Genomic DNA, 11419 nt, shown 5'->3' on the forward strand with positions numbered 1-11419 from the left:
GCCAAGCATTCAATTGTCATGCTGTAGAACCTGCGCATAAATTTGCACTAACTATTGCAAAAAGATCCCGCTCCTTCTCTTTCACATTCATGGTCATACCACCTCCCTGGTCATACACTGCAGTAACTTTTGAAGCTCTGAAACGAGTGTAATGCTGTATACTGAGAAAGAACAAAAATAGAAAGAAAGGTCGGCATGGAAAATGTGAACATGTAGTATGTATCTTTGTCATCTTCCAGCCACTAAGATGAAAAGGTCAGCCAGTATGCCGGAAAGTGATTCCACACTACAGCGGCAGCGTGGCAATCAGTACTACAGGACCGCCACTCAAAACGTCGGGATAACTGTGCGCACTCACCGATACGAGGCAGCCCTCGCTTGCTACCACAATGCGCTCACTTACAGCACGAACGGAGAGGAAGAAGCGTCGGCTTTGAAGAACATCGCCATGGCGTCGTGGAAGATTGCGAGCCTTCACACCGAGCGTGAACCTCCTCGTGATCACCTGGTAAGGAAAGACATTGGAATAGGGAAAGTGTTTGTCTGTTTGTTGTTGGCATGTTTTTGTCTTTGGTTTTGTTCGTTTGCTTGTTTGTTTGTTTGTTTAAGCAGGGAGGTGGGCATGAGAAAGATCTCTCACACCTCCCTGGTTTAAGTTTGTTTGGGTTTTTTTTTTTGTGCTCAAATCAGCTGAAAATAGTTGATACAGCCGTACTGGGAGACGTTCATTGAATTTGTCTATTAGGAAAATGTGTATGTGCATGAGCCTAGATATGCATGTATTCATAAACCATTTCAGCTTGCGCATGTCGACTAAACTAAGAAACTTGCTTGATATATATAAACAAAAACGATGAAAAAATTACAAGTGTCCAGTCGGCCAACATTGATGTCCACATAATACTATCTTCAGGCTGATAACGTATACGGCAATGTAAGTTTACGCATGAAAATGCATGATGTCCCTGCAAAGAAGTTTACTGACCGAGCTTCAAGTAATCATCCACCCAGTTATATCAGTTTTGTCGTTTATTTATTTATTTATTTATTCATTTATTTATTTATTTGTATGTTTGTTCTTTCCTTGTGAACGCAGGTCATCCGAAGTCGATTCAAGGAGGCCTTGAAATCCCTGTGCCTTGCCTGCGAGAAATGGTGCTGGAAGAATGAGGAGTGGGGTGTGCAGGTGGAGGAGTCCAGGGAGCAGTGTTTTAAAGAAAGCACTGACTGGCTAGCCACCCTGGACATGAAAGGTAGGACAGTAACATGTTATTGCGAGATTGTTTCATTTTTTTATATAGGTGTTTTGGAGCATTGATAAAGATTCGGTTTATTAACCCAAACTTTGAAATATCATTGGGAACTATAGAACCATACCATTCTGCAATAATAGGAGAAAGGAGGAAATGTTTGAATTGACAGTGAATTTGCTAATGTCCTCTTTTAAGGGCATTTACGTTTTTGCGGATTCTGACAAATATCGGGTAATTCTATAATTATTCAGACTCTCACAACTGACGGTAGTGACACCCTTTTTAGTGAGCATTATTATGATGATATTTGCTTATTTCAAATTTGTTTTAAGATTATGAAGATGATTGGCACCGGACTAACATATCATTGAGTGAGAAATGAAGCAACCAGGTTGCAATGAAGTATATGAATCTTCAAAACAACCTTCAAAAAAAAAAAAAAAAAAAAAAAAACTTGCCAGAAAAAAAAAGAAAATAAATATAAAAAAACACATTCTTAGCAGTGATACCATTACTCTTCCAAAGTGATTGCCAGAGAACACCACATTTAAGGTAAATTGTTAATAACGCGTTGGGCAAAGAGGAATTGAGAAATACGTTTCGTTGGTTGAAAGAGGAAGAACTAGAGGTTGACAAGGGGGTATGCAAGCTCACATGATGCTGAATCAAGATAAATGTTTCCAGTTTCCCTGTGTCCTTAAGAAAAAAAAAAGGAGAGATTGAAAAACACGATAAAATTCCTTGCTGAGAAGCCATACACAATAAAACTTTCAAAATTTTGTCGATGAGGCAGTTTTTACTGATTTGAACCCGTGTCCGAAATGAGAACATCAGGTTAAAAGAAAACAACTTTGATGTAAGGCAATTTATCAATCAGTAGCTTCAGCCTTTTGCCTTTGTTCCAGTGGTTTCCGAAGGTTCCACGAAAGCCTTCAAACTTTTCATTGCCGTTAGAATCAGATGATTTTGACGGCAGGAAGGAAAAGTGGGCAAAGGAAAGGGAATTATGGAAAATGTTCTCAGCCGCAACAAAGTGACGATCAAGACATGAATGTTTAATTCGTTTCCACGCATATATGCAGAACGCATCGCCGGATTCAGCGACTTCCTTGGCTGCCTGACCGATTCCGTTTTCGCGGCAGAGAAATATGTGGATTATAGCACGCTCTTGTTCCACGAAGGTGTGCAGGCGTGGCAGAAGGGCGACTTCAAAGAGTGCTTGCGGTAAGAGTGTGTTCAACCAGGGAGGTGTTACAGAGATGGAGTGGCAACTCTTCGTAATTCATGCAAACACATGTTTGGGTTCAAGGCGTTATTATGGGATGTCTAGCATTCCATTACGCTTTGAAGTCATGCTCGGCACCGCTCTGGTTCGCAAGACGAAGTTCGGAGACGAAGAACGCATTTCACCTTTCGTTGAATTACAAGTTTTATTTCACCGTAAAATTTTAAATGAAATACTCGAATTGATTTAGAATAGAAAATTGTTAGTTTTACACTGCATTTTGGTTCGCTGCTCCAATTCAAGTTACACAAATTCATTGTTGCCATCACATTGAAAGAGAGAGCGAATTGCAGTAGGGGCAAGTATTTCTAGATGTGAGAGCGCTAGTCCCGATTATTGATGCTCTCTTTTGTCAAAGCACATGGGTAACACCTGTAGTTGAACGCATAACTTCTCGGCGGCGCGGCGCATGACTTCAAAGGAGAGCAAGTAGTTGTCTCTCCTTCTCTAGCACCTCCCTGGTTCAACGCTCATCGGTAATTCATGCTACTGCTTCTCTCCTCTCCACTTCACCATATACGTTGAAGACATTTTAAAAGGGTTTTAACTTGAAAAATATGAACTGCATCATCCCACATGCTTAACGATATCTTTATTGATATACATGATATATTTAAATGATTGTCATGTGCTTTATGTCCACGACACAGCAGGCTGGCATGGTGAATACTAGATATTTGTTCACACTCTGTTTCTGTTTCTTCATTCGTTTGAAACTAATCGCACAGAACAGTTAGCAACATGATATATTTTTCCAGAGTTGAGTTGCCACGGATTGATTAATGTTGAAGTATCGATATATTCCATTGTCAACTGATCTCGCCTGGAAGGAATCACATCGTCAGGCTATGACTTTGACTTAAAGCTTTCTTCTCCTTCTCTTTCTATATAATATATTCAATTCGGAATCTCCTCTCACACAAGATTCATGATGGAGTGCAACTTTCCACTGAACGAGGCAGAGCGGATGTGCCAGGGAGATCCCCTTATTGACAACGAAATAACTGTCCTCAGGGAGGATGTTTACTTGCACACATGCTTGGCCGAATCCAACCAGGCAAGAGCGGCAGGTAAGCTACTGAGTGTGCGCACGATTTCCCCACTGCACCAGCTGGTACAGGTAACTGTAGGAGTACAACGAAGCACGCAGTTGTACGCATTTCTTGCTCTTCCTTTCATACCTGGCAAGCATGGTAGTATGCGACGTTTACACCATGTTTCCAGCGGCCACCGCAATCACGTTTCAGGCCACCATGAGCAAACGAGATGGCCGTGAGACAACGCGGGGGGATGGGATAGGCAAACGTGACAGGCCGTGGATGCCGTGTCAGATTTCTAAATTATCAAATAAATTGCCACGGTAGTCACAGTGCTGATGAGAAACCTAGTATACTTAGCAGGCCGTATGAAAACGGGGTAAACGCAACAAGATCTGACAGCACGCAGTAGGCCGAAACGAAGCTTGTAGGCGGTCCGTATATAGTGGAACGCAACGGGAAATATTATGAAGTCCAGCCTGACCAGCCCGATTGTTACATGTTCGCTAAAGCGAGGACTGGAACGAACAAGGCTAGAATACGGATGGGAAACGGGGAGAATATCCCTCCACGGTGCACTACGTTTGTGGCAAACGGGGCTACCGTGGCCGCCGGCAACAAGGTGGACGTATATACAACTTTTCAGCCCACTTTGATGGATTTGTAAAATTTGAAAACATTGATAAGCGTCGAATAGACACCATTCACTTCAAGAAAAATAGGTTCAACTTTTCACCTTATTTCAGTGTCACAATCTGATCTGCACCGGTAACCATACAGTAACTAGGCTGGTTGGGAGCCCCCCCCCCCCCCACCCCCCGACATTCCACGCGATGTTTCATGACTTTTCTCTTCCGAGTCTCCCTTATATTTTCATGTTTTGACACCAACTTTGCGACGCCCGGGCACCGTTTTGAAGTTACATATATAATTATGTATATGCATATTGGACCAAAAATTGCTCAACAATGTGAAAATTCATGTACAATTTCAAATCAATGCAAATTGTGCTTTCAATCAAATTTCATAAAAGCATGAGTATTTTTGTTTTTATTGATTAGAATCAATCCATAGCATATTTTCATACTCGGAATGGTGTCGCCGTCAAGTTGAACAGAAAGAAAAGTAAAAAAAAAGAAAAAAAAAGAAAAAAAAAGAGCAAACAAATGCATGAGAAATTAAAATAATGATACTTAGGGAATTATTTTTAATGGCACACATTCTTTTCACTTAGATTTGCTAAGAACACTAGAGAATATTGTATACCCCCCCCCCCAAAAAAAAAGAGAAAATCCCGTTTTTTAGCTTTATGTAGTGACTAAAAGCAAAAGGTCTGATTTTATTGATGCATTATGCATGAATTACCATATTACTCTGCAATTTTGTAGATTAGGTCGCAGGCAGTGTGTGTGCCGATTTTTGTCGTGATTGTGTGGTCGACGGCCGAGATCTTAGAGGTGTGTTCAATGAATTACATACGTGTCAACGTGCAACACGTGTAAACAGTCTTGGTCATGGAAACAACAAAATCATCAAAATTTGTCTTTCCTATGTCCCCCCCCCCCCCCCCCTCCACGGTTACTAGTAATCGTTCGAAACGTTGTGTCTCATTGCCACAATTTGGCTTTGACATCCCGACATTGCGACACCACGCAGCATTGCGCAATATTCTGGCAGGCTATTGCACTATTTACACTGGCGAAGCACTGATGTGTACTGCTTTTTGGGACTGCTATGTGAGCCGGGCGATGTTACGTGCGCTGTAGTGTAGGGAGTTGACAGATTATTCGCACGCAAGAGACGTGAACTGCACTCCGTGGTAGTTAGGAGGATAAGTGTCTTTTATTGTTGAAGTTCAGTCGAGAGTGTTGGAGCTTCAGTCTGTGCATGCTTAGCATCAGCCAGTGACCCAAATTTAATGTTTTGGTTAGATGACTAGGTGTGGTTAGATGTTTGCATTTGGTTGTCAGATGTGAATGGAAAGAGAATGGTTTAGCAATGGAATGAGTGCTAAGTGGAAACGCGGAACTGTATCAGATGGTGGGGTTCGGATGAAGGTGTGGAGATCGGAATGTTACAGAGGCATTATTGATGTTATTGCCCCGAGGGTGTATTAGGGCAATTACTCAGTACTCTCCGGTTAAATAGTGTTAGCACGGTTAGTGATACGGTTAGAGTAAAGATTATGGTTAGGGTTGCCCAGGGGATAATTGCTCTAGACCCCCCCCCCCCCCCCCCCCGATATCAACCTCATGGCATGGACTTGGAATCCCGTATAGAAAATCTCTCCACAGGGCCGGCGCCGTGTTTTTAAAAATGAACGGCCCAGTTTATGGGACAGGGACGTCGATTCATTTTGAAGATGGACCGGGGGGGGGGGGGGGGGGGGAGACATTTTGGATGACACTTAATTCTGTCCCAAAATTGGCTGACAAGCAAAACGAAAAAGGGTTTAACATTTTCTGGTGCCACTTCCGGACTTAACCAGCTGACAAGCAAGAAAAAAAAAAATGTTCAGACTTTTGGATGCCATTTCCCTAAAAATCGGCTGACAAGCTTCACAGTTTTTGATGCCACTTGTCCAACAACATCGGCTGCTGATAAGCAAAGATGAACAACAAAAAGTAAAACCCTATACATGTATTTTCATATTATTACTGTATTACTTTCTCCAAAGAGTGCAATTTACGTGCGCCTGCTTAGGGCGGTTAAGCAATATCCGATACGTCATTCGAGCTATTCCGAGGTATAACTCTCCACAAAATTGATATGTTCTTTTCGTAGGAGCTCACTTTGTATCCTGTCGGGTGGTCTGTCCTTAGTCCTCTCCAAGATGTCATTGACATACAAACAAGGGTTGACCATGATCACATGGCACATTCTCCTGATTACAAGTACAATGTACTGTCCCGCTAGCTTCCAGACCGTTGTTGTTTTTGTCTTTATTATCAATTCTACTCATCGGAAAACCAACCTTCTATCACCGACCTAATTACATTTCTGGCTCAGTCATCCTATCAGCCTTCCGAGCAGAAAATTTGCATGATTACAATTTATTCTTTGTATGTACGTTGTACTGCCAACAGAAATCTCACGTTGCGCTTCCGGCTCATGAAACATTCCATTCCGGCTCTGACTAATTATTCAACCCTTTGTCTTCCTCTTAATAAAGTATGCTTACAGTCTCTCGGTCAATAATAATTGCTGGATCTCCTTGAGGTCAGACATGCCATGATGTCCTATAGGGGCTAGCAAATTGCCTCTATCTGCGGGATTATCAGGCTGTGTATAGTTGCGTCCAGACCCGTCCTTGGACAGCCTCTCTCTCTCTCTCTCTCTGGGTGCTACCGCATCCTATGCTCACATGATAAAATTTTATTCAAATTACCCTGCCAAAATATTTCCTTTGCTTGATGAATTGCGCAAGAACTACGGAAAGATCACGCAGAAATCACTAACAAAACACGCACTTTCAGCGCATAGGCACGCAAAGGCCCTAAATAGGGCGAATAAGTGGTTGTGCGCGACGACTGAGGTCCACGGAAAACCACGCATAATCTGCGCATTACCACTAATGAACTGCGTATGAATCGCGCATGAACGCGATAGCGGCAGCATTTTCGCGAACGATCACTTATATTCCACGCATATTTCGCGCATTGTCTGCGTAAGAACTACGCAAACTACGCGTCAGGCACACTCATGAAATGCGCAAATCGCTCATGTATCGCGTAAGGCTCGGAATTTTTTGCGTGATTCATGCGCAGTTACGCGACTTTTGGGCTGTGTGATTGGCCTTAACACCACGGGTTGTATCATTGGATCGGAAAGATACGCTATAGGTATCATTATTGGAGTCTTCAGTATTGTTGTCATGACGACAGTTGACATATCTGTTGTCATGCCTGTCATACCTCCTCCAGGTGAGGCCTTGCTGAAGAAAGAGCTGGAGGAACAGGAAGAGCTGAACACAGACATGGTTTGGATCGTGGTGGACTTCTTCAAAGAAGCCATCACACTGTGCAGGGACAAAGACTTAGAACAAGAGGCCATCGCCTTAAGCCGCCTGGGCCGGGTTTATGGCAAGGTATACTCCCTCACCCACGCTTCCATTCTCTCAAGATATCATCCCTGTATGTGCAGATTTTACAGTTTTAACCAAATCAGATTAACATTAAGAAGTGCGCGCCAATCTTGTATTTTCTCCAAGTTTGACTTTTCTTTTTGCATAGTTTAATGTAACACAGAAGATTTTCTCTCCCGTCATGCAATCACCATAACAAAGAGAAGAAAACAAAAATTGCGTAGGAAAGAACGTGCAAATTGATGTGTTGTATGTTTGTATCTGAGTCAAGATGCGACAATTTGGCAGTATCAAGTATGTGTCGGTTATTCGGGGAGGGCTAAAATTGCTGATGAGTGGGCATTGAGGAGAGATGGAACGCTGCATAATATGAATATGTCGCACATCTGGTAATTGATCTTTGCATTTCCCAGATTCCAGTCACCAGGTAACAACTGGGCCCCATCTTATAAAAAGTTGATATGATAGCAACTCTTGCTGGAATGGCAATTGTCATAGTAACGACAAGAATCCAGCTTCCTGATTGGCTGTTGCTGTTGGAAGTTGCCATTCCAGCAAGAGTTGCCATCCTGACATCTTTTATGAAATGGGGCCCTTGTGACTTGAATGCAGACTAATTTTGGTCAATGCACTTTTAGCATGTTAAGATCTTTGTGATTTTTTTTTTCTCTCTCTCTGTCTTTCATCGACGTCTTTCCAATGATTGTGGGTGCCTGTAATATGAATCATACATGTAATTTGTATGTTTGTTTTTCACCTCTAGCGTGGCGTAAAAGGCAAGGAGGCATGTCTTGCTTGTTATCACATAAAATGGCAACATAATTGCGTTAACCAGTCAAAACCAAAAGGATCTTTTCGCATTTATTCTTCCATTTCCAGGTTCTCAAGCTTTCTGTGAGAGGGAAGGACAATTACAAGAAGGCAATCGAACTTGCCCTGAGTATGACACCGCGCAACTTTCAGGAAGCTGGTGAGATGTCACGACTATCCCCGTCAATTCTTATAAGCCATGATCATTGGAGGAAGAGAGATATAGTTCGTTTTTAGTTAAGTCCATATGTGAGCGAGAAAAAAATCGTAAACGCGTTGATGATGGAAAAATATCTCTGTACTTTGCTCACAAAGAACTAAACAATTAGAACAACGCAATCTTACGTTAACTTTAATTCCGTATATCATTTTGGATACGGTGTATTTCAGATGTTGCAGTTACAACTGTATGCTGCATACTTTCAGTTTTAAGAACAACGAAGTACTCGACATAGGGAAACAATTTCATTATCCTTGCAGAAGTGTACTACCCCTTTTTTCATCTTTAGAAATGTAAAGATTTCAACCAATGTGCAATAGCGAGAAAGGAGGTAGGAGAAAATTCATCCCACAAAGTAGACATAGGAATGCAGTTATCATTATACGTTTCACTTTTCCAGCATTACTTTAACAAGAGCGTTGTCACATACACACGCACACACACACACACACACGTGCGCACACATACACAGATATGAATAGTTTATACTGACTGCGACATACACTACATGTTGAGCTCGCACGTCATGAGACATGTTGTATGGGGCGCATTGCTCTCGTTGTGCAGTGCGTGTAAAAACTCTAATTTTTATGAAAAATTTTCACATAGCCCAGACATTTCATTGTAAGAATTTGACAAAAAAAAATATCGTCCACGTGGTTTCAGTGCACTTCAGTCTCTTTCATTCAAGGATATAAGAAACAGGTCATACAAACCCTTGGCATTTTGGCCTCAATCCTAAGTATTCGAATAAGTGTGTATACAAAATTTGTATGCCATTTGATAAGCAAGTATTTATTATGTTAAATCTCTCGGCACTAAGCATCTATTTGTGAGAAAACATCTCCCTAAAAACTTAAAACAAATGCATGACCTGTTCCTTTCACAGTATTGTAATAGTGAATTTATATTTCTCAAAATTTTCAAGATTTGCACGATTGATATTCCGCTGACGACCTGTTCACTATTGATACTTTCAGCATGTTGTTACATTCTTACGACGTGGTGATTCCTTCGTATTGATAAGATGCTCAACAAAGGACATTATTTCTCTCTCAGATTGGTACAAGGAGTCCACAGCCTTCGTGGAGGAATACCAAAATCGTCTCAACAAGGAAGAGCATGAAAATAAAGAAAAGAGGTCGGCCCTTGATGAAATGAAAGATGACGTTAGCGAGTTGAAGGACCTTAACAGCACCTCCGGAACAGAGGAGTTCGTCGAGGAACTCTACAAGAGGTGGCCACCGAAGGCACCAGGGGCTAAGTTCAACAAGAATCTAAGCAAGAAGAAGCTGCTGATCAAAGCTATCAGCCACTACCATCCGGACAAAGTAAGCAAGGAGATCCACGGAAAGAAGTGGTACTTCTTCAGCGCGGAGATCACCAAGATCCTGAACGAGAGGTACACCAGGGAAAAGTTCCCTGAGGATCACAAGTAGGGCTAATGCTAAACGGATCGAGAGCGCGACACGGCGTGGCTCGCTGGGGCTACATTAGCCCCCAAAAGCTGTATGGTGTCTTCAAGGCGACACATCGAAAAAGAGTCCATATCACAGGATGAAAACCGATCAAAGAGAAATAAAAAGGAAGGATAACACGTATTATTACAGGGGGAAAAAAGAAGAGAAGATGATTGGATAACGTAAAGAAACACCATGATTGACAGAGAGAGGATAGAAGGGGTGGAGAGATTGAAGATGAGATGAAAGAAAACAAGGACTAACATAACAAGGGGAAGAAAAGTGGGAAAATATGACATTAGATGAAAAATTGTGAGAGAAAGAGAGACATTGATAAAACTCAAAAGGATAAAGTTCAACAATAGCACAACGTTCTTTGTGTAGACATTCTGTTTTATCTCGCTTAGCTCAGCAAGATAAAAACAAAGTAAAATCTTGTTAATAATATGGATTATTTATCTTGTATTTTGAATAATTCTGCTTAAAAATAGTATCGATGATGACTTTCACAATTCTGTAAAGAAATTATTCAGTTAGCCCAAATGAATTGAAATCAGAATCAAAATCAGGTAAGAATGTACAAAATTGCATTGTGTGTGCTTCTTGGACTGGAGAGCATGCATAAAAATATTCAAGTAATGCTGAGTTCAATATCAAAAGAAATATTGGGGTTACCGCAAAACCTATAATTTGGAGTGAACGGAGGCACTTTATTGAGTACAAGCACACAAATTAGAAAAGCAGAAATGGTAAAAGGGAAAAAAATGCCGGAAAATAAAGATTGCGAATAAGTATTAGGAATCTCCTCTTGTTATCAACGTTTTTAGATGCAATGTGTGTAATGAATCGCGTCTCCGTCTACTTTGAAACATGATTATTATGTTGTGAGGGTAAAAACATGTGTCTCCATAGTAGATATGAGTCAGTCATGAGCTCTGATGGGAATTGGATCTTAACGTGTGACGCGACACATCTTTGCCGCATTGCTTAAACAAGGATCTCCTTTTCATTTGCGATGTTAAAGGTAGGGAATCCCATTTGCATGCCTTAAATGAAGAGTTGTATAAATACAGTGGTATGTTGAAGAGAGTATCATTTTAGAAACTCCCATAAAGTATTGAAAGTGGAAGGTAACATTTAGTACATTTTTATTGACCGTTAGATTTTGAATTGAATTTTTTTCGGGGCTCACCGTAAATTCTAGTACATTACTAGGCTACCTTTGCAGACCCATGCACAGCATGTGTGTCCATCATGTATATTTTGTGAA

The 11419-nt window shown here is 41.3% G+C and overlaps 1 protein-coding gene across 3 annotated transcripts in view; it reads left to right on the top strand.

Moving 5' to 3' along the window:
• The window catches only part of LOC140237641 (uncharacterized), a 35213-nt gene extending 24048 nt beyond the window's left edge, over window positions 1-11165 (top strand). For 2 of the 3 annotated variants that reach the window (XM_072317568.1, XM_072317569.1), the window contains exons 2-8: window positions 240-508; window positions 1097-1253; window positions 2336-2477; window positions 3463-3608; window positions 7499-7662; window positions 8539-8629; window positions 9749-11165. In XM_072317568.1, coding sequence (XP_072173669.1) covers window positions 248-508; window positions 1097-1253; window positions 2336-2477; window positions 3463-3608; window positions 7499-7662; window positions 8539-8629; window positions 9749-10128 — 1341 coding nt within the window. In that variant the 5' untranslated portion in view covers window positions 240-247 and the 3' untranslated portion in view covers window positions 10129-11165. Of the gene's footprint in view, window positions 1-134; window positions 509-1096; window positions 1254-2335; window positions 2478-3462; window positions 3609-7498; window positions 7663-8538; window positions 8630-9748 lie in introns of those variants that run through there. The other variant, XM_072317567.1, reaches the window with a different exon arrangement.
• The last annotated feature ends 254 nt before the right edge of the window (window positions 11166-11419 follow it).

The sequence above is a fragment of the Diadema setosum genome, chromosome 14 (assembly GCF_964275005.1).
Source record: "Diadema setosum chromosome 14, eeDiaSeto1, whole genome shotgun sequence".
Taxonomy (NCBI): domain Eukaryota; kingdom Metazoa; phylum Echinodermata; class Echinoidea; order Diadematoida; family Diadematidae; genus Diadema; species Diadema setosum.